General features: G+C 46.6%; 2 protein-coding genes across 9 annotated transcripts in view; one reads left to right on the top strand and one right to left on the bottom strand.

Moving 5' to 3' along the window:
* The window catches only part of RAVER2 (ribonucleoprotein, PTB binding 2), a 32,733-nt gene extending 25,017 nt beyond the window's left edge, over positions 1-7,716 (top strand). For 3 of the 6 annotated variants that reach the window (XM_074906041.1, XM_074906040.1, XM_074906039.1), the window contains exons 10-13: positions 343-454; positions 823-968; positions 2,706-2,795; positions 3,428-4,168. In XM_074906041.1, coding sequence (XP_074762142.1) covers positions 343-454; positions 823-968; positions 2,706-2,795; positions 3,428-3,925 — 846 coding nt within the window. In that variant the 3' untranslated portion in view covers positions 3,926-4,168. Of the gene's footprint in view, positions 1-342; positions 455-822; positions 969-2,705; positions 2,796-3,427; positions 4,169-6,625 lie in introns of those variants that run through there. The other 3 variants (XM_074906045.1, XM_074906043.1, XM_074906042.1) reach the window with 2 other exon arrangements.
* A 917-nt stretch (positions 7,717-8,633) lies between these two features.
* Positions 8,634-22,574, bottom strand: part of JAK1 (Janus kinase 1) — a 62,661-nt gene continuing 48,720 nt past the window's right edge. For all 3 annotated transcript variants that reach the window (XM_074906036.1, XM_074906038.1, XM_074906037.1), the window contains exons 12-25: positions 20,571-20,677; positions 19,193-19,339; positions 17,713-17,800; positions 17,091-17,218; positions 16,433-16,568; positions 15,863-16,014; positions 14,581-14,731; positions 13,798-13,892; positions 13,443-13,635; positions 12,731-12,855; positions 11,867-12,039; positions 11,327-11,444; positions 10,842-10,952; positions 8,634-10,372 (exon numbers count right to left, since the gene is read on the bottom strand). In XM_074906036.1, coding sequence (XP_074762137.1) covers positions 10,271-10,372; positions 10,842-10,952; positions 11,327-11,444; positions 11,867-12,039; positions 12,731-12,855; positions 13,443-13,635; positions 13,798-13,892; positions 14,581-14,731; positions 15,863-16,014; positions 16,433-16,568; positions 17,091-17,218; positions 17,713-17,800; positions 19,193-19,339; positions 20,571-20,677 — 1,826 coding nt within the window. In that variant the 3' untranslated portion in view covers positions 8,634-10,270. The remainder of the gene's footprint in view (positions 10,373-10,841; positions 10,953-11,326; positions 11,445-11,866; positions 12,040-12,730; positions 12,856-13,442; positions 13,636-13,797; positions 13,893-14,580; positions 14,732-15,862; positions 16,015-16,432; positions 16,569-17,090; positions 17,219-17,712; positions 17,801-19,192; positions 19,340-20,570; positions 20,678-22,574) is intronic.

Genomic DNA, 22,574 nt, shown 5'->3' with positions numbered 1-22,574 from the left:
TCACTTGCTTGTGACTCTGGGTGAGAAGAGTTGATTTGATCATAAATCCCTGCAGCTGGGGTCATTATGGTGGGTATTATTCCTTTGCTTGAATCTAAAAGGTTTTCTTTTGTTTGTTTGTTTTTAATACCCTTTAGTAACCTACAGTCTAAAGAGAAACATTCCTACTAAATTATTTGGCAAGAAAAAAGTACAGGCAATGTGTCCAGATAGTCATCCCAGCATTTATTTTAGAAGCCTTCCTGTACGTTTCATAAGGTTCTGCTTTTCTCAAAACCCTGCTGATTTCTGACAAATGTTGTATGAATATGATGCACATTGACCTGTCCAATTGTTTTGCAGACTCCCTTGAAAAAGCAGACTTCACTGCTAGGAGACCCACCAAAAGAAATACGTCTTAGTACCAACCCCTACTTGAATCTGGCAAGTGTGTTGCCTGGCATATGTCTTCCAGGTAAGCAAACACTGAGCTGTTTCAGCTGCCAGTTCCCTTGACCAAGTGTGGCAAACTGTTAGGCTGTTTGGCAGGTAATTTCAGTGACCACAATGTTTACCTTTAAGGAATTCTTGTAGTCTGTCTTAAATTTGCAATGTAATTCTATCCTCCTAGTTAGTATTATATCTGGGAAAGGTAAATTTTCAGAGTTAATGGGCTTACAGATGTAGACAAACTTCTAGAAAAACCTTTCAAATATTATAATTTTGAGCACAGCCTAATGTGAAGTAGCAAATTTCTGTTCCAGTCCTAGAATATTGCTAAACAAGAGTGCGACCTAATTTTTGCAGTTTATACAAACCACATATTCTTTGTGTTACAAACAGCAATTGCCAGCAAAGCCTCTAGTCCACCGCAGCAGACCGGACTTGCGAACAACATCGTGGATGCTGCTGTGTCTCAGGGAACTACATCACAACATGCAATGGAAAATTATTTTAATTACTCTCAACAGCATGGGGAATACACGCAGGTACGTCGCTTTGCAGCGCTTTCTTCTGAAGCCTGGTTTGTCACTCAGAGCTCTGGTAGCAGGATTTTTGGCAGAGATCTGCTCAGAGATCCCTCCCTGAGCTGCTCATTGTTTTTCTCTGTGTATCTTCATGCACTTCTTGGCACACGTGTGGTCTGGTAGCCCTTCATGCAGTTGAACAGCATTGTCCAACATCATGAAGCACTCTTCAGCAGTTCCTAGGCTTTCCTACAGCCAAAGCCCACCTGCCTCTTCAGGTTGAGCCGTGTAGGTCCTCTTCACTGATAGTTTATCTCTTTCAGTGTACAGAATAGATTTAACACAAAGTACACCTCAGTAAAAAATAAAAAAATAAAAGCCTCAAGACATTCCCTGCTGCAGTGTTGTAACCATAGAAGGATTGCTGCTGGAGCACCTGAATTCAGTGCAGTTGGCTAAAATATTACTCTTACAACTTCTGGCTTGGCTTTTGTCTGTCTTCAAAACCATGAAGTTTTTCCTCTTTCCCTTCCCAAGAAGTTTTCAGGTTTTCTTGAGCCTTGGCTAGATCCCAGAAAGAGTGTGTTCTGTCTACCAGAAGTTCCTGTATAGCTTGGGGAATTTTTAGACTCTCTGCCAGCTGGTTTCACTGCACAGGGTTTCTTCACCACGTGCCCTGTTCGGTGATCAGAGCATGGCCACTGAGGTGGAGGGCTGCCCCTCCTCTGGAGTGTTGCAGTACTGGGAGCAAGGGCTGGGTTTCAGAAACATCGAGACACTCTGTGAAATAACGTTTCCCTATTTTCATTAGCCATCGCTAGTCTGTGCAGAAATATATATAAATGAAATACGAGAACTGGGTCGTAGTGGTGTCAGGTAATCTGTATAAAAATCTTGGGTCTGCGTGGGGACACCCACCCTGCCTCTGCTGTAGGTCTTCTCCTGCCCTGATCTCTCCTCCTGTGGCCGGGAGACAGAAGCAAGGGGTGCTCCCCCCTCCTGGGCTGCTGGCAAGGAAATCTGTGTCGCTCCTGAACTCCTGGGGTAGAGCAAGGCTGCTGCTGGGACTGGAGGACAGAGAGTGGGCACACAGCAGGGCACGGGGCCTGGTTTGTGTTGGGAGGGTCTCAGCCCAGCCAGGAGGGGCAGAGGGGATGGTGTCTGCTGCAGCAGGCAGCTCTGCCAGGGGCCAGACCCATCTCTTAGGTCAGATCTGGTGACAGTTGTGGGTTAGAGAAGGAAGAGGGATGTCCTGGGGGCCGTTGGGTTTCGTGTAAGCATAGTCTTGAATGTTTTGTTCGAATCTAATTATTTGCTTTCAATTTGATGTCTCCTGGTGGTAGTTCCTAACCCCAAATCCTTAAAATACTGTCCAAAAAATTCAGTAGTATTGTAATATTAGTGTTACCAGTATTATCTGTAGTAACATGAAGGACTCAAATGATGTCACTTAGGTGCAGAGATGCCACATGTCATTGTTCAGCTGTGTTTGTACTGTCTATCCCTTCCGTGTAGCAGAAATGATATTGTACTTGTGTCCACTGCCAAGGCAGTGGTGCCTTGTGTGTCTTTAAAGCACTTAACATCATTTTAAATGTTTGGTTTGAGCTTTATCACTGGTGTCAAACAAGTTTTGATGCTTCTTGGAGAGCTTTGCCTTTTATTCATTCTCATGTCCTGCGAGGACGTAAGAATTGTTTTCATGTGAAGTGATCTTAGTAGACAGCTAATGGGAAGAGGTTTTTTCCTCCTTTATAGGAGGCTGTTCAGCAGTGGTATCAGCATTATGCTCAGGCATATAACTCTACCCAGGCAAGAGTCGATGAATTTGAAAATGAAGCTTCTGAGGTGAGAAATAATTTTTATTTTCTTCCTGTCTCCACTGGCTGTTTCTCCCATCAGCTGTGAGGGTGCTTTCGGACTCTGGACACCCGCTTTGTTTGTTGATAGTGGCTGCTGCCGTCGCTACCGCAGAGACACGGGGCTGGAGAGCGTGGGACGAAGGGCACTGCATGGTCACCCTCCACAGGGCATCCCTGCACTCTCCAGGATTCATGTTCACGCTTTTGATTATATCTGGCATAAATATTTTAAACTCCCACAATCTGAAGTTACCTGTCAAGTTCAGGAGTGTATTAAAATACTCCTCCCAAGAAACAGCACACCATAACGTTACTTCCCAGTGAGTCTGTTGAAGGATTGTTTTTCCCCCAAGCCATTATATAGACCAAGGTTGGGTTATAGACCAACAACAAGCATACTTTTGGGTTTTCTTAAGGAATTGTGTGAAGTAAATCCTACGTTTTGCTCAAGAAATTGCCGCATGCCTGAGCTGCTGTGAATCGGACGCTCCTTTTAGCAACTGCGACTCAGATATTTACATATCTGCTGAATGCTCGTTACTATGTCGAGTAAAAATGAATTATTGAACCAGTTTTCTTTCAACATGTGGTTGATCATGGATCCCGTTCTGCATTTAGGAATCTACGGGTGGATCTTACCCAGACTACAGAACCTGCTTGCAGGTCCTGCCTACACTTTACAGTGGAGCCCAGGGATCATGCCAGCCAGGCAGCTTGCAGCTTCCTCCACAAAACCCCTTAAATAAGGTGAGAGGAGAGACCCAGCAGAGGGGTTGTAGATGCAGCTGGAGCCAGCGGCTGGTGGAAGCGCTTCTTATTTGTCTTATGCTGCCACCGAGTGGACTTTGGACCTGCAGCAAGCCAAGGCAGAGCTTTTCCACTGCTCCTCAGGATCATACCCCGTTCCTGGTGGGTGTGATAAATAAAAGCAGTGGTTGGGCAGAGCGTGGCAGACCCCCTCGGAGCCCTCCAGCACCCTGGAGATCAGAGCTCCTCACTGCCCACACACCACCAGAACCCACAGGAAAGAAAGGCTGGATGTTTGTGCACAGACTTCTTGGAAGGATGCTATCTGCGAGGCTGAATGTGCAAAAATGCCTTGAAGGGGGCAAATAAAGTAGGAAGTGAAGAAAGGAGGAGGAGGAGGTAGTTTGTGCTGGTTTTAGGGCTTTTTGCCTGACTTGCAGATGTTCTGCAGTGAACGCCACTGGGATAAAACCTCAGAAGTGGAGTTAGCAAGTCCAGGCAGCGTCCGGCTTACCTACAGCCTCCGCTTTGTAACCCTCTGCACTGGATCCTTGGATCCTAGGAGGAAAACCATTTTAAAATGGCTTTCATTTGGTATTATACCAGATGACAGATGCAACCTACTTCAGCCAGACTCATTGAGCAAAGCTTCCTTTGTCCGTTGCACTCAGTAGACACTTAGTTTTCATCAACAAAAGATGTGGGAGGGATGGGGAAATGCTATGGGAGCCGTGAGGACCAGCTTAAAGGAGTCTGGAAGCTGGACTAACGAGGAGGTGGTTTAACACAGGCCAGGCCGGTGGGGATAAAAGCTTTGTTGAGTCTGAACAAAGGACCAATCATTTCCTGAGTGCCTTCGAAATCCTGAGGAATTCCTCCCCTCATGCTGTAGGTAGATCACGTTGCTCCTGTTTTTATGAATGGGAGAGACCTTAAAACCAGTTTGTCATCTCTGTTGGAGCTGCTGCCTTTGTGAGGCCAGCCCCAGCCCTGCAGCCTGAGAGTGATGGTGATCTCTCTCCTCAGCCTCCAGCACAGCTCGTGGCCCTTTGCGGGAGGAGAGGAGCCGCAGCTGAAGCCTACGGTCGCATCTGGGGGAGCTGAGGGGCCCCGCGCCGCTCTGCCCTCGCCGCCTCCCGTCCCTTTGCTGCACGGCACGCTCTGGCAGCTCAGACTGGGCATGAGATCCCTGCTTTTTTGGAGGAGATTCAGAAGGAAAACAACTGTAGCAATTTGTGACACCTGGGTAGAGGACAAGGCCTGGCTGGAGCTGGGATAAAGATGGTCAGGGCCTGAACACGGTGCCGTGGGCTGTGAAATCTGTAGCTCTGTGCTGCAAAAGGTAGTGCTTTCAGGTTTCTAACAGCTCTGATGTGACTGGAAACGGCTGAAATTGTGACAAGAGAAGGAGATAGTATGGAGTTTGGGCTAAAACCTGTCAGTTTATTTCCAGTCTAAAGAGGAAAGCTTGTCTGCGGAGGTGATGTTGAGCAGCTTGCTCCAAAGTTTGTCTTAATGCCAGATGCCGTAAAAGGCAGAAAGAGAGCGGCCGGTCCCTTGGCACAGATGGAGCAGAAGTACAGTTTCCCTCTGCAGCGAGGGGCTCTCCTCATTCCTGGAATCAAAAGAGAAATCTCAGTGAAGAGGGGACACGGGCTGGTCCCCAGGAGGCTCTGTGTCCATTGAGAGTGTGTGCTCACGTGCATGTTTTAACCCTGCAGCTGTTTTTTCTGCTGGTTCTGGGGGCTGCATTTCCGAGGTTCCGAAGGAGCAGTCGGAGGTTTGTGTGAAGCACACGGTGGTGATGCTGCGCTCTGTGACATCCCACAGCTCTGAGTACAGGACAGAGGACAGGGGGACAACTAAAAAGTCTTTCCTCAAGCCAGTTCCTATTTATGCTGATGACAAGCGCATGCTAAAATGAAAGTGGACTTAGCTGAGGGTAATTTGAGTTGTGAATGTGAATTAGCAAGGGGTGCTGCTGGGGACTGCTCGGGGACGTTTGGTCAGCACAGCTGTTCTTTTGATTAAGGAATTAGTGTCCTGGTTTGTGAAACGTCTTAAGGTTTCTAAAATATTCACTCCAACATAAACCAGAACCCCGGATGATCTGATTTAGGAGCCAGGCTTAACCTGGGACGTGCGGTGTGGCAGAGCAAGATGTGGCACGATCAGGTTCAGGGGGTTGCTCCAGGGCAGATGCTTCAAGCTTTTAGAACAAGGCGACTGTTTAAGCCATTTGGTAATGAAATTAATGACACGTTGGGGAAAGGTTGGCGTGATCGAGCGTCACCGAGCAGGGCGCTGGGCTGTGAGGTGTAGGTGCAGCTTCTTGTGCTGTAGGTGTGTGGGTAGTGCAGCATCCTGCTCTGATGGAGCCCAGGGAGGAGCTGAACCTGAGCCTCAGTACCCCAGGGAGCCCTCGGTGGTGGGGCAGCCTCAGGTCACCTGTGGCCTCACCAGAAACCCTACCCTGGGCCCCTCAGGGCTTCCAGTGTATTGGAGCGAGGCATTTCTGTTGAAGTTTTGGTTAAAGAACCGTTACTGCTCTCTCTTTGGCTTCGGTACCACGTGGGGACTCGCGCCCGCCAGTGGCAGATGGTTACACGTGATCCACAACACAAACCCGCTTTGGCCTGGCTGCGAACCCTCAACACCTGACTTGCCAGGATGGTTTAACCCCTTCAGCTTTCCAGGAGACGAGAGAGGGATGAAAGGTGGCCCGCTGGTGCCTTAATTAAAGGATGAAGGTGTCTGGAGCTGCTGGGACACTGCTGGGTAGGAGCACGGCCGTGGTTATGCTGTGCCTGGCCCAGGCAGCCCTCTGCCCTCACAAAAACGCACGTACGGCGCAGCACCCATGCGGTTACCGTTGGGTTTGGGTTTTTTTAGGGAAAGGGCACGAACACTGACTCATGAGCTGTGTATAGCTGGACCTCAAAGCCAGAGGAGTCGGGCCTTTGGAGTCGGTTACTGGCTCCGGGGCCTTGGTCATTCCCAGACTGGAGCTTTATTTATTGACACCGTTTGCTCTGGATCATGTGTCACTTGTTTTCTTCTTGTCCTTAGGTGGCTCCAACAAGAAGCGAGAAGCGAGGCTCTTCATACCTCATTTCCTCCCCGGAACCTGGCCCCACGGAGTACCTTGGCCAGCAGACTCAGGGCTCCGCAGTACGTTACGCTGAATCCTCTCTCAAAAAAAAACGCGTTTATTGAGACCTAAACACTCGCTCCTGCCTTAGGGGGTGAAGGCAGGCTTTCCGTACCTCCGCTATTTATTGCTGCCTTAACTTCAAATAATTCTTCTTTCTGGGTGGGTTACAAGTATCCCAAGAGGAACAACCCTCTGTTAACGAGCAGATTTGCCAAGGAGCCGGTACGTAGCGCGGCGAGGTTTGGCCGTCGCGGGGCAGCCCGCTGAGAAAGGGGCTGGCGGTTCCTCTGCCACGGACAGGCACCGCGGCCGAGGCTGACAGAGCCAGGGCACGCGGTGAGGTCTGTAGTTTACCAGCCGAAAGCAATAAAAATACCTGGGGGGGGGGTGGGGGGAATGCTGAGCCTTGCTCTAGTCCTCAGCCCGAGGAAGTTAAAAGACGAAGTCTTGATAGTAATTTTTTTTCTTATTTTTTTAACTCAGAATGTGGGGGGTTTTTTTCAGTCTTACTTTTTTCCAGGATTAAGAGTTCTGCATTTACAGCCTTTATATTTTTAATATTTCCTCTTAATCCTGGAATAGAGATATACCAAATGTATTACCAGAGCCTCTGACGTTTTCAATAAATGTTTGTTAAAAGTAAGATGCTATACTGTGTGCTGCCTTGCAAGACTCAGTTTGATTTGGAGAGGTGATACTTGGACAATGAAGTAACCTTTATCTGCTTTTAGGCCAAGAAGCCACGGCTTTTCCTTGGAATAAGTAATTTGCAGTTTGGGGATGCAGCTGTGTGGACCGGTGGCTGTGGCACAGCGCCGGGGGGGTCGGCGGGTCAGGGCTGCTGGCACACCCGCGGGTGCTGGCCGAGTCACTGGATGGGGAAGCAAGCAGCTGCCTCTGGTGCTTTTTCTGACTTCGGATCTGGAGGATTGTTAGAGCAGAAGCAGTACTGACACGGTGCTCAGATGACATCCTTAATCCTGCCTTCCTGCTCTTCACTGGTTTGTTTTTTCCTTTTTTTTTTTTTTTTCTCCTCAAGCATCTTAACTTTTGAAATGTGCTGGGCTCCAAAGCCTGCTAGGGCAGAGCATCCTCCTCAGGTGAAGCAATTGAGTCTTGACTCACGCTGCTGTCCCAGATGAAGGGCAGCAGCCTGGGTGTGTGACAGCTGGCACCAGGCAGGCAGTGATGCCCAGCAGGATTGTACTCCTGTTTGCTCTTTTTTTAAAAAAAGAACCCACTATATTTTTAGCTTATTCATTAAGCAACTCTGGCTCAAGTCTTTCTGCTGTTAATCCTTGTAGCTGAAGATTTAGGAATCCTTTTGAAATCCATGTTTGTGACAGATGAGGAATGAGGAGCCAGGCGTTTGCTGTTGCAAATTCATTTGGCCCGAATTCACTGAGGCCAGAACCCAGGTCCTTCTCACCTAATCTTGCTAGAGAATACTGAAGCCATTTTTCAATACTGATTTTTTTTTTTTTAATAGAAAAAAAGACAGTCTTAACCTCTGCCTTCCAAGCTGTGTGCTGTTGCCAGGATACATATTTTCAAAGCTTAAAAACTGCCCCCCTCACCATGTCTCCCTCCGCTGTGGGGCTGGCAGGTGCTGGCTGCCACGGCCAAACAGCAACACAGGAGCTCTTCTGGGCTTCTACATGTGTGTAGGGATAAACTCACTTGTAATATTTTATTCAGAGTGTTTGTATCTGCAACTTTCTCAACTTGTTATGCTTTTTAATGAAAATAAATTGTTGGTACACATTTAAAGTGGAGTTCTGTGGGAGGAAAACAGACCTTTAAAGTAATCATTTGATGTAGGGAGAGGTGGTTTTGAAGACATGTTCTGGTCACCCTTCCGATGGAAGTTACATTTAATAATCTTTCTCTGTTTAATTTATGATTAAAAGAGAGAGATGCACATGGAGAAAAAAAAAAAAATCTTTATTAGACTTGTTTGTATAAAGAGTAACAAAGTGCTTACAGATTTAAACTGGGTTCGTAAGTGACGTAAAGAAAAAACAGGTAATACTGTAAAAATAAATCTGAACTCACGGCAGCTCATAATTACAATTTTTTATATATATAGATATATATTTAAAGACCTCTTTCTGTTATTGCCAGAACTGAGCATCTCCTAAGCATTTCTGAAACACTTCCCATCCTTATCAGCCAAGGTGTAGGACATCGGTAAGCAAAAGGTTTCCAGTTAACCCACTGTTTGTCGGGCTGACAAAGCAAGAGCACAGGGCCCTCCCTCGACTTGCTCACGTTTAAATGCTACATCTAGTCCTGACAATAAAATGTCTGTGGTCCCAGTCTGGCCCCACTGGTTTCCCTTTGGTTAACTGAATACTGCCCAAGGGCACGGTTTGAGTCAAATTAAATAAAGGCCTGTTCTGGAAAGAATCATCTTAGAGGCCAAATAAACACCTTTACAGAGAAACTGCTAAAATGAATTGGCAGGCTGGCCACAGAAATCATTGACCAAAAGAAGATGAGTGCGAGGTCCACACCTCAAATGGCACTGCTGGCAAAAAAAAAAAAAAAAACAAAAACCACCAACCAAAATAAAAAACCCGACGACTGTTTCACATGTTCAAGGTGTTCTTCCTTCCCTCCTAGGGACGCTGCCCCGGCTCTCTGTTCTCTCCTTTAGGGACTTACCCTTCGTTAGGGGAGTGCTCCCCCAGCTCTGTACGGGGATTACACCCTTGCCAGCGCGCGCAGGGAGTGCGCAGGCACGTTCCAGGGCACGGCAGTTCACTTGCAGTACAAGCAGGAAAACACTGCGTTTGCACAAGCAACACCCACACCAACAGTGGAAGCTCCAGCGGGCAGAACTCGGTAACGTGGGCGGGGAAAGCTTACATTTATCCAGAAACGGGGTTTCTCACCGAAATGCGTAACTGTACATGCTGACCCATGCTTTTTTTTGCCTTTTTTTTGAACACGACAGTTAAGCAAATTTTTTTTTTTTTTTTTCTTAAATACATGTAAGCTCAGAACTGCAGACCAGTTAAGACAAGCTGATTATTTTGTTTTCTCTGGATTTTTATACCAGAGTTGTTTTTTGTCACTAAAATTTAAGTGCACGTAAAGGATAGCTGTCAGCCAAACCTTTTTTGTTTGTTTGTTTTTTAAAAAAACTCAAAACCCCATAAAATTATTAAAGTACTCTATCAGGTCCTCTTATGTCCCCTAGCTTAGTTATTCAAGAACAAGCACCTTGTTTTAAATGCTACAGCTTGAGAACTGCAGCATTTTTTGATGCCACTCTTTTAGTTTACGTTCATCAGGGTAAGTCAAAATGTAGCGAGACCATAATCAGGTAAAAATAAAACTGCCTTGCAATGACAGCAGCAGGAGGAGTTGAAGCTATTCTTTCAGCCATAGCTTTTCATTAATTTGATCCAACTGTTGACTAAAATTAAAAAGGAAAACTGTTGGAAAAAGAATCCTTTAGCACAGTCAGAGTACAAATTACAGTAGTTCAAAAAAATAAGAGGTCTTGGGCATTTATATTTTAAAGTACTGACAGTATATATAAAAAAAAGGAATTACATTTTACTCATAATTGTTTCAAATCCTTGAATCAGATTGTGAAAGGTTGTCCGTTCGTCATGCTTGAATATCCAGCACTTCCTCATCAGCTGGTCCACCTGATAACAACAACAAAAACAAAAGGTTAATTTTTGAGAGATGTGTGAAACATTTCATTGTTTTTTCCAGTCAGTATAATGGAGCAGATTCTCAGTTCTCTGAAATGAAGAACACTGACAGGAACAGGCCTTGGCTTTGGATCCGAAGCAGCGAGTCTCTGTTACGGGGGGTTTGTAGAGCGGGTGTTTGTCTGACAGCACAAACCATCGGTGCAGCGGTCGTGGAGGCGGCTTAAAACAACCCAAAGCTTCAGCCCAGTTCCCGCCTGGCACCACAGCCCTGCTTCACCTCCCGGTTCCCCTGCGGAATCCACTCATGAAAAAAAAAAAAAAAAAACAAACCAAAAAACCCTCAGAACCACCTTTCTGCCAGGAAACCTGGGAGCTGTCAGACCCAGAGGGCCGGGAACGCGCGGCCCTTCCGCTGCTGTTTAAGAGCCCCAACGCCAAAGCGCGGGCGCGTCCTCACCTCCTCCGGGCAGGCGGGTGGACGTGGCAAACGTTTTTCTTCTTGCAAGACACGCACCAGCCGCGCCACCGTCATCTGTCCCTGCGTGGGGCCGATCATCTTCAAGAACTCCTGTGGAAAGAGCGGGAGTGAGCGGCGCGTCCTCCGGCCCCCCCGCGCGCATCCAGGCCGTCTCGGCGTGACATTAAGATGACATTTGAATCTCAAAATGAAAACGAACAGCAGATGCTTATCGTGCAGATACCCTGCGCCGTACACTCACGTTAGAAAATAGATGGTAACGTTTATAAATACAGTTTCCTTCGCAGGACACCCAGTCACCACAACTTATCTCTGTACAGGGAGTACGAGGGTTGTTTTTATAAGATAAAGAGATTCGTTCCACTTCCTGTTTCCAAAAATAATGCCTTTTTTTTTTTTTTTTTTTTCTTTTAAAATAGCTGATTTAAGCAGCTTTAGCAGCAATTTCTTTCACAGCCACTTACTGCCATGGGACTGGACTCTGAATCACAGTAGGTCAGCAGCTCATACAGTGTCACCCCAAACGACCAGACGTCCGAGGCGATGTAAAATTTACTCTGAAGCAAGCACTCTGGGGCATACCTGTGGGCACAACGACAGCGTTACTCAGAGCTGAACGCAGCGGCTCGTACGTGCACAACCCACACGCGTTTTAAGCGAGCGAGCGAACGCCTCCTGCATCCTCATGTAGAAACGTGGGATGCCACAGAAGTAGTAATAAGGTACAAGTATTACACAGCAAGTCACTGTGAAACTGAAGGAGACCAAAACCACAAGAAGTCGTGGGAAAATGGATCGTTAAGTGCAGGAAGAAATAAACAGCACCAGAGTAGGTGAGCGTAGTCTACCAGGTGCCTCTTCCTTGCTCTGATGTTGTATCTTTACTCAGGCCTCTTATCCAAACAGGAAAAACCTTCAGGACACCTGAAAGCCTGAGTCTACGGGAGCAGACAAGTTATTCCGCTGCACAGTCTGGTTAAAGAAAACAAATTTTAAGTTAGTACCAAAACACGGGGCTGTCGAGGTCGTCTTTGACGGTGTAGTACTCCTTGTCGGTCTCGATGGCTTTGGTGAGACCGAAGTCTCCAATCTTCACTCTGTTCTCGCTTTCAACCAGGACGTTCCTTGCTGCCAAGTCACGGTGCACATACTGACAGGAGCCCAGGTAGTCCATTCCCTGAGAGAGAAGAAAGCCTTTATGCTGGTTTCGCCAAGACTTTCCTCACTGGTTTTCCCCAACTTCCCCTTCAAACGCTCCCTCACTCACGTGGCAACACTCTGCACGTTCCCACGGCAGGTTGGCGCTTTCCAGGATCCTTTTCTGACACACACCCCCCCTTAAACTCAGCCTTGGGGTTCTTCGTGTCAAGGCTGTTGTTTCAGCTTCGTGCTTTTTTCGTTTCCAGCTGAGCAGCCACCACCTCCAGCCCCTTCTCTCCTCAGCAGCCGTTCCTTCAGGTGCTGCTAAAACTGACAGCCTGCTCTGGGCTTCTTACAACCGCCCGGTCCCCCCCAGTCACAAAACCAGAGTCTCTTGCAGAGAGCTCATGGCCTCACATGGCCTCACTGCACTCACGTCTCTTCCTCGTTTTAAACCTGCACGCTGCTCCTTCCCTTTTGCCAACAACACCCTTTCTAAATGCTGCCCTCCCTCCTCGGGCTTCAAATTCTGCAGCAGGAACTACATATAGTAAACTTTTATGCAAAGGGAAGCTGGTAATTATTCCCTTGCTGATCTTTGAGCACCCAAAGCACAGCAGAGACCGCTTTAGGATTCCCTGGGGACAAAGCAAGGAGAATCCCCCAATGCAATTAAATTAAACTAATCAAACAGGGCAGTTATGGGAAGGCTCCGGGGCCAGGCTCACCTTGCAGATCTGAACTGCGTATCTGAGAAGCTGTTTGAGATTGATCTTGTTCTTGTTCCGGGGGAGATACTCCTTTAGGCTCCCAGAAGGAAGAAATTCCATGATGAGTTTAATCCCGCTTCCTCCTAAAAACAGAGCGTGTGTTTAATTTGCAGCCACGTGACCCGTCTCAGGTCGTTGGCGCTGGTGACTGGTACAAGCCCCCGGCACCAGCAGCATTTGTAACAGTATCGTGCAACCGCGGCCAGACTACGGGCTGCCTCCCCCTACCAGTCCCTGTCCCAATCCAGAAATCTATTCCGGGCAGGAGTTACTGAATTTGAAGTTCTTAAAGCTTTTCATACTGGCTTATAACAATCACTACCGCAAATACAAAACCAGCAGCTCTTTCCTATGAATAACATACACTTCTAATAATACCACCACCACCGCAGGGCTGTGAGCTGGCTGCAGCAGTCGGCCACTCCTGCACAGACACCACCAGCCTGCCCAGGTGCTCGTTTTTTTAATGGATTTGGTGAGAACATCAACCCTGTTGCTCACATCCTGATTAGCCAAGCACAGAAACGGGCAGGAGGATGAGTTCAGAGATAAATTGCTGCTTTTTCCATGAAGCAAGAGATTTAAACCCATGAGATTGAACTTAACAATTTTTAAAGGAAAACCCTTATATTTTTAGTGTATATTTTTAATATTCTACATGAAGATTTACCGTCTTCTGTGCAAATTCCCTTGTATTTGACAATGTTCTCATGATAAAGATTCCTCAAGATTTCGATTTCCTTCTTGAGATCAGCGATGTGATTCCCTCCACTCTCTGGCTTTAGAGATTTAACTGCCACTTGCTCCCCTGTATTGTCGCCTTCTGGGTCGTATCTGCAGAGTTCAACCTTGCCAAAGTGGCCCTAATTGTAAAAGAAAAGATAACATTATCTAACAGACACTCACTAACTGTAGTTCCACTGATGATTTCAGGCGTTTACAACTCGCATCATCCTGCTGGGATGCAGAAAGCACACACAGCTGTGTGTACACACACACTGTTCCCTGTCTGACGTTCCTCTTACCTCTCCCAAATCGCGGATTCTCTTCAAGAATCGTTTCTCAAAGAGAGTGGGATCGACCTCTGTAAAGGGCTTCTTCTCCGAGACGATATCAGGATCTAGAAGTAAAAAAAAAAAAAGGCCCAGGTCAGGCAGATTCCTGCCTCTCCAGGGTGTCCTTCCTCACTGCCAGCCTGCAGTTCCAGCGTGTCTAGCCCTACTGTCACAACTTTGTATTTAATCTTTGCCAAATGACAGGGAATCCCTTCCACTGGTACGTGCCAGCCCATCACTTGCTGTTCCTCCCCGACTCTGTGGGTTGCTTGCTGGCCCTTTTTCCAGAGCGATTCGTTTTGCTCTTGGTATACCCCCCAGTGTGCAGTAGTGAGCCAGCTTCCACAATCATGTATGACTAGGTACGGGATGGAAAGTTTTGCCCTTAATCGATCATCTGTTCATCGCTCTGTAGTAACTTCAGTGTAAGATGAACCAGAACTATCTGTGTTAATACTCTGCTTCGCTCAAGAGAGCCCAAAGGAAATCTCACAGAGCTCAAAGACTGTCTTGAAACTAATTTAAGGTGTTTTCTAAAATACAGACCATCGAACGAAACGGCAGCGAGACCAACGCAGTTCCAGCCACCCAGTCAGTCTGAATTAAACACTCCCGCCCTATCCACACTCCTCTCCAAGCAGGGGCCAGTCCCACGCTCCCGTCAACACAACCATGCGCACGGGAGGCTGCTGCGAGGCGCCCAACTTCACCGACCAACCCAGGCACCCTCCCGTCAGCAAACCCGGGCCTTACTCTGCTCCTCCAGCTTGTTGATGTCCCTCATGATGGCTCTGAAGAAGGGTCTCTGGTGGGGGTCGTAGTTCATGCACTGTTTCATCAGGTCAGCCAGCTCCTTGCACGATGGCGTGGCCAACACGAAGTGCCCCTCGTAGAACCTCTCCTTCTGTAAGTCACACACAGAAACCCCGGCATCAGTTTTAGCTTTTGAACTTCATAAACCCCTGTTCTACACCCGAAGACGTGACCATTAGATCCTTAACTCCTTGTGAACTGTTACTTTGCTTTGCCAAGGAAATCCCCTCCTTTCCGGCAGTAACTAAACCATCTCCTTCCCGTAGAGAATTACGGTTGTGCTGAATCTGGTGTAGTTCGGAGCAACCCCCTTAAAACACCTGAAGTATCTAAAACGTGCTGAAAATTTCACCTCTCGGGAGTTATTTTTCTGCCAGGTTTGCCACATTACTTACACACTGGGGCTAACGGCTGAGCAGAAACACTTGCCAAGGCAACCCCACGACACTGCCTGCTCCTCACAACCCCCGGGAAGGTACCAGCCTGGGGCAGACAGGAGGAGGGGGGGGGGTTGTGGGTTTTCTCAGCCCGGCAGAACCACGCCGGCTGTCTGCCACGTGCAGGAAGCGGCCTGTAGCCAGGGCAGCAAGTTCCTTTCAGCTACCTCCTGTTAAAACAACGCGGCAGTGACTCAAGTACTCGGTCATTTCCTTCAGCTGAGCAGCAGCTGCCACGCTCCATCGCCTTCCCCACACAGCACAACTCTGAGGGAGAAAAAGCACGTTTGGAACATAGGCTGAGGGACTCCAGCACTGACGAACACAAACTGCCAGCAGTAAGGCAGAACAAGATTGATTTGACTTTTAAATTTTTTTTTATTTCAGATTGAAGAATAATGGTGTCCCACAAGAGACTAGTTCTGAACCAACGTCCAAAAAAACCAAGCAAGAACAAAACCACCCGGCTGCTTTTTAAACAGAACCTCAGTCAGTTTATAACTGGGCACAGGGCGGGAGTGAGAGCATCAGAAGTTCTGCTCGATTGCTGTGAGTTTTGAAAATCCCCAACAAGGTCAGGCTGCAGCAATAATTGGCAATTTCTGTAGGATGGGCAAGAATTCCTGCTGCAACCTGGGGCAATTCAGGTGGCTCAGCCCCTTAGGGAGCCCAGCAGAGCTGGTTTTCCTGGAAGTTGAAAGCAGCTTGAACTGGGTATGGAAACTGAAGTGCCACAGAGGAGGTAGCCGAGACACTGAGGTAAAGTTGATGTAACACAGTTTTACCTCTGCCAACGTCTTGTCTTTCAGTGGGATCTCTCCGTTATAGCAGATTTCCCACAGTGTTGTACCAAAACTCCACTTGTCTGCTGCAACGCTTAAATTTTTGGAGTCTTCAACACATTCAGGTGCAATCCAGGGGATTCGCTCAACGCATTCTTAAATAAAACACAGAATTGATGCATTTTGGAGTTAATATCGAAGGACTAAAAAACCAGACTTCTACCTTAATTATTCCCGTCTAACAGCTGCCTAACTAAAAGCAACTAAAGCTGCTGTATTTGTCCAGTTTCAGGGAAATCCTGATTCTCAAATCCCTGTTCTCAGAAGGACGTTTCTGTGGCTTTTACAAGTGCTGCTCTGAGCCATCCAGAAACTGAAATTCCTTCTGTATTAACATGGCTTTTTAAGAGAAATTTATACAGTAAGCACCCACCAACACTCCTTTACTTCCGTGGAGCTTTCAGTTTCATGAAAGCTGGTTGCTTCTATTCTAGAGCCAGTTCTAGCTATAAACAATATTTCTTTTCCCCCTTCCCCACCACACTGAAGAGAAATCCAATTCCTGCACCATACCTTGTCTGGACAGCACAGTTATTGGGATTCCTGGGTCGCTCAGCTTTATGAAAGGACCATATTCAGTGTCAATTCCCTCTCTTGCCAGCAGGATGTTCTTAGTACACACATTGCCGTGTACCAAATCCTTATCCTCCTACAGTGAGGGGGGAAAAAAGAACCATGAGTGCAGTGAGCTAGCAATGCTCTGCCAGTGCTCTAACACCTATAGTATGTAAAATACTCCAATAATAATAATAATAAAATCGCTGTAAAATACTCCAAGCTGAAATCCAAGAGTACAGCTTGGAAGAAATGATCCTAAAGAAAAACAGGGGAAGGAGGAATAGGGAAACATATCGTCCACACTTAAGTGTTTGTATTCGTAGAGCTGACACGCTTTGGAAGGAAGACCAACATTATATTCCTTTTTCACGAAAAGCACAGTTGCAGGCACATAAACTGGTAGCAAATGGAAGCACACGGCCTGCTGATAAAAAACAAGCTCATCACCTTCTCCGAGAGTCTTTCTCATTATTTAAAGCAACATAATGAACACAAAAGAATATCCCATCCATTGTACAGTCCCACCTGGGAAAGGAAATTCTTTAGTTACTAATGCACGCAGCGTTAGGCTGCAGCAGCTCCAGGCAATGCTTCGGCCAAGCTGCATTCTTACCAGGTAGCTTAGTGCACTTGCAAGTTGCTTGGCAACTTTGAATTTCCAAGGAGTTGTCAGAACTTCACTTTTCCGATGCATAAACAGATCCAGAGGCCCGAATTCAACAAACTCTTCCACCATGATATCTGCAAGATCAGATGTGTGAAGTCAGCACTGCAATAATTGCTGTCCCAAGTTATCTCATCAGCCTGTTACCGCCTTCCCCCCGCCAGGCGAGGTGATTGTGTATTTATTTCACCTTCCTCAGAGTTTATTTCAGTGCTTGGTGTCTAAATTAAAAGGCTGAGAAGAGTGGCTGGCTACAGTAAAGAGTAAACCTGGAACAAAGCAGTTCAAAGCCCCCAGGGCTGAGCTTTCCTAGGGAAATAACTTCTGCCAGGAGGCTGGTTTGCATCGACACCCCACTATCGCTCCGACCTCAAAGCACCATCCTGTAAGGCGCTTACAGACAGCGCTGGAACAGGAAACTTGTTAGGAAAAAGGACTTTGCAGCTGCCTTCCTGTTCCAATTCCGCTTCTGCCTGCGCTGACAAGTCAAGAGGCAGCAGCTGGGAAGCGTCTCCCCCGCCGCCCCGTGCCCTCCCACCCCGCTGCCTCACAGAGGTGTCACCCAACTCACTTTCGACGTCGCGGACGCAGACGCCGTGCAGGAGGACGATGTGCTTGTGGGACACCTGCCTCATCATGCTGGCCGTTTCGAAGAACGCCTGTGGGAGAGGGGAAGGGCTCAGCCATCACGCTGCTGGTCACTGCGGCACCGCCCGAGCGTTTCACAAATAACAGAGCGTCAAGTAATAAAAACATTCACACCAGAGCACTGTGCTTTCTAGCGAGACAAAGGGCTGCCAAGGGCAGGGATGTGCCATCCCATAACGGGGCAGCGGAGCTGCCAGAGGCAGAGGGGTGTTCGCTGGGTCACACAAGCAGCCAGCGCCCTTCCCTGCACCCTCATATACTTGAAATATAACCTCTGGTATAGGTGAAATAGATTTTAAGGCCTAATAAAATGTGTTCGGGACTTAGCTATCTTGTAATATTACTAAGGCAACCAGAATATTGCTCAAGAGCTCTGAAAAGTGTTCTTAGCCTGCTTCTTGTACAGTCCCAACCCAAGGCTGGTGTAAAACCCAGTCAAGCTAATCCTACACCGTTTTAACAAAGGATGATTAATTGACTAAACACAGGTGTTTTGCCAGATTAAGAGAATTTAGTACATAGAAACTACTTGCTCTACCAGAGCTTTTAACAGAACATCTTGAAGTCTTTCTCAGAATTGTGCGAGATGAAAACTAGTAGAAGGAAGATGATGACCCGAAGGATGACCCTGAAACTGAAACAAGGATTGGAACCAGAAGAGAAGAATTCAGCTGAGACAGGGGATCGTAGTGAACTTTAATAAATGATGAGAATCAAGAACTAAAAGGTTGAGTGTAAACTTATAAAGACGTCGGACTTAGGTAACAGATTTAGAAATAGTATATAAACTGCACGAGGCCTTTGGATATTGCCATTCACTGCGGTGTTGGCCCAACTTCAAGTTGTTAATAAAGCAAACCCAGAGATACCCACATCTGGTCATTCTGCTTCTTCCTTGAACACGCAGACACGCACGTACTAGTTCGTCGCATCCCCTGTGCGACACGTTCACCTCTCTTACTAGATGATTAAGCAAAACGCAGATCAAGGAACTTGCCTGTGGCCGTGTCGATGACAGAGCCGGTGAGAGACCCAGAGCCCAGCTATGGAGGGGATTTCTGGCAGGCAGCAGCACCCTCACTGAACGCTGAACACGGCCGTGACGGTGCGTTTGGTACCACAGCGAGCTCCGGGGCCGCTCGCCCCGCGCTTACGGTCTGCACCCGCCAGACCCCGTGCTGCTGCCTCATAAGGAGATCAGCTCGCTGAGTATCTCAGAACTGCTGGTCAGTGTTGGGTCTGACTGCCTGAAGTGGTGAGCTAGACCTTCAGCATTTTCCCATTCCCTTACTGTATACACAACCCCCTTTTTTTTTTTTTTAAAGGCTTTTCATAGTTGCCCACGTACAATACGGTGAGACGCAGCATTTGCAGTACAACAGACAAAAAGGAAAAAAACTTGCCAAAGAAATGTCTCTGTGGCTGGGGTCCAAGACTTTGAGCAGGACTTTAATCTCTTTTTCATTTTGATATCCTTCATTCTCATCATCTTTGTAGTTGAGAATCCCAGAGTAAATCTGTGTTCTCGTCCCTCTTCCGAGATGCTCGCCCTAAGACGTAACACACCATGTATTTATTAAAACCAGGACATGGAGCAAACAAGCGTAGATTTACACAAATACTCGACTCTGCACTCCATTCTGCCTCTCTGAGAGTGGATTTAAGCCCTCCACTCGATCTTGCTACACAGAGACTTAAAATTATTACAGTGAAAAACCAGTGACAGCAAGTTATTCTTTCCTTTTGTGGTCTGAGCCTACTCACCACTGAAAACACATTTGATATTAAAGGGCTATTACATCTCCATTGACATCAAAGAGTTCAGCGTGATTTAATGTTATTAAACTAAACACCAAATGAATAAATAATAACTGGCCTCTTATTTACAATAAGCTGCTACTGAGGCAATCTTTAATGTGTTTCCAAAAGTTAAAGGAAGTAATATTTCAATGGAACACTTTGTTTGGGAAAGCAATTTCCTCCTAAATAACAGAGGATTCTGCCTTGGGATATTTTTGCAGGAAGCCTGCATGCTGACTGTAAATATACCAATCAAAAAACAATTAACATAATCTATATCTGTCCTCTCCAGTCTGTGATGCAATTATGAAAAAAAAAAAAACAAAAAACCCACTGAAGAAGTTAACTGCATGATTTAAGAGCTCAGGTCTTTTAGAAACATTAGATGTGATTTGTGCATTCAAACCTCTGCGTGGTTTTTTGAGGTTTATTCAGGTCACCCGCATCACTAACTGAAAACAACTGTCAGAAAATCTGGGTGCTGAATCAGTTTGGAACACAAACATCTGAATGCTAAGGCTCTTCAGAGTTTTTGATACTTCATCATTTTTATTTTTTTATTTACTGTAGGATATTATCTTAAACCTCAAGTTGCCTGTTTCTCTGGTGTGTCAGGCTTTAAAAGATACAGCCACATCTAGCAACAAACCAGCCCTGAAGTCTTCCATGATTTTTTCAACAGTGACCTTAGAGGCACCTCCTTCCACTGACATTAGAAAATTGCTCAAATACCAATTTGATTTCTAGTGAAAGGCACTACTTCCGAGCTTCTCTTCTTTTTCTGCACAGGGACATATAAACATCTAGATTCTGCAATAAGAAGCTTTGATACAAATAAAGATTTCAAATAAGTTTTGCTGAGGAGAAATGGGAGTGGAAGAACCAGCCAGAAGAGGGTGATTTGGTAACCCCTGACCGGGTGGAGTGGGCTGCCACACGTCTTTGATTACAAGAGAGAAACACAGTCCAGCAGCTACCTACCTGCATGATTTCTTCCTTGAGGATTCGATGGAAACTCAGCTGCCCTAGGTGAAAAACGGGCTGCCACTCCTGCGCCTTCTTGGTTGCAACTAGCAAGTTGGAGATTTCTGGAAGGCAAGGAGAGAAATTAAGTCTTTAAGACTTTTTAAAGATAACTGCATTCACCCTTCTCAGTCGATAACAGCACTGTATATGCTCACCGCAAGGTAAATCCCCAAATGAATGAGGAGGAGGGAGGAAAGAGGAAACTTTGGCTTCTGCTCAAATAACTTCTCTGTCATCCAACAGAGAATTCACTACAGCAGAGCTACGTATTTTATATTATACATAAAACATTAATATTAGCCATTTGGGGGCTGATATAATGCAACTGAATAGTGTTTACTGCACAGAGAAATACCCAGGTCTGAAAGAGGCAGTAATTCTGCTGTACATTCAGTCGAATAACAGAGAGCCCCTCCTGCCAACAGGTACATCTCCTTTCCAGGGCACAGATGGGCGAGGGGTAGCTGGAGTCTCAGTTCCTCTCTTTTACCTCCTTGAAAATTTCCTGCGCCCTGAGAAACATGAACAGTCCGTTTCCAGAGCACTGGAATTAAACTGGGGAACGGGAAATAAACAGAAGGAAAAGACTCCAAAGGCTGGTGCTTCCTCCCCACTGCTTCTGGTCAGGGAGAGGCGATGGTTAGATCCAAAAGTCTTGCACGTGAATTTTGTCTCCCCGCGTTTGACAGCAGGTATTATTTATTACAATACGATGGGTTTAGGTATCTGTGTGCATCTGGCCTCGCCGTTACTGTGAGCAGAACACGCGTGTCGGGACTAATCCAGGATCTAGTGCTCTGGAAACAACCAGTAATGAACCAGTAATGGAAAAACGGCTTTATTTCTGCATCACCAATAACCAATTAAATAGAGAGAGTCAAAAAGAATGAGGGGGAAAAAAAATACCCAGGGAAGAGACAGAACAGGGAACAGCATCGATAATGAGCTGGATCCCACGTAGCTAATGCCACTGAAAAGCTGAAGTGGGCAGTCAACTCCTTGACCTGTTTTATTTTACTCCAAATACAGCTGTCAAAATGTAATCAAAATGTCAAAATGTATAATCTCTCCCTGCTCCAGACAATTACCAATGTTCTTCAAAGTGCTGATAAGCTCCGTGTCTATCGACAGAGTACTCTCCTCTGAAACCATCAGCACAAGCAGGTAATTAATGTAGCTCAGTTATTCCCCTTATTCTAACAGGAAACCATTATCTGATCAACACAATCACGCCACTGTGCTTCCTCTTTCATACAAAATTCAGCTGCAAGACACTTGGTAGTTTATAGCAAACAATTTCCCTAAGTGTTGGCATTACCAGTTTGACAAACGCACCATTGTCCCAGCCCTCCAAAACCCGACCCCGCAGATGGATTTACTGAATGCAAAGCTGCTCTGCTTGCGAACAGGGGCAGAGACCAACCCTTCCCTGCTGCTTCACCACGATTATTAAACCACAGCTCGGAGCGAGAGCAAACAAGCTTCAAAGCAAAGGCTGCCAGACAAGCCCTGTAGGCTGTGACCCTGCTTTGCCAGGGGAGGGTGGTGGCACTGCCTGGCATACGTGACTCGGCGGAGTAAAGGAAGAACCTTTTACGGTCCTGCTTCACCGCAGCATCTTAGCCCAGGACTGTGAGTCAGCTGTGACATTTTCTTTTTAAACAAATCTAGAGTTCCACCTCTGCTGTCGATACTGCAGGGCCAGCTGTTTAGGTGCAAAGAGGGAAACCAGAACTTTTCTCAGTGTCGTTTGAAAAGTTCACACAAACAAGGCTCATGAGAAGCGCCCGGCCCCTGAGCATCCTGTGCTGAGCTTGTAACACTGAAAGGAAACCCCTAAACCATGTTCACAGTGCTTGCTTTTGCTTTTTGGCAAGACTCCTTCTCCACAGAGAGGAAAGAAACTTTATATGTAATTTTTTAAGTGGTAAAAGAGCTTCACACAAGAATACAGACCAA

Source organism: Athene noctua, chromosome 5, assembly GCF_965140245.1.
Source record: "Athene noctua chromosome 5, bAthNoc1.hap1.1, whole genome shotgun sequence".
NCBI lineage: Eukaryota > Metazoa > Chordata > Aves > Strigiformes > Strigidae > Athene > Athene noctua.
The sequence above is the reverse complement of the archived record's forward strand: the minus strand, read 5'-3'. Positions and strand labels throughout refer to the sequence as shown.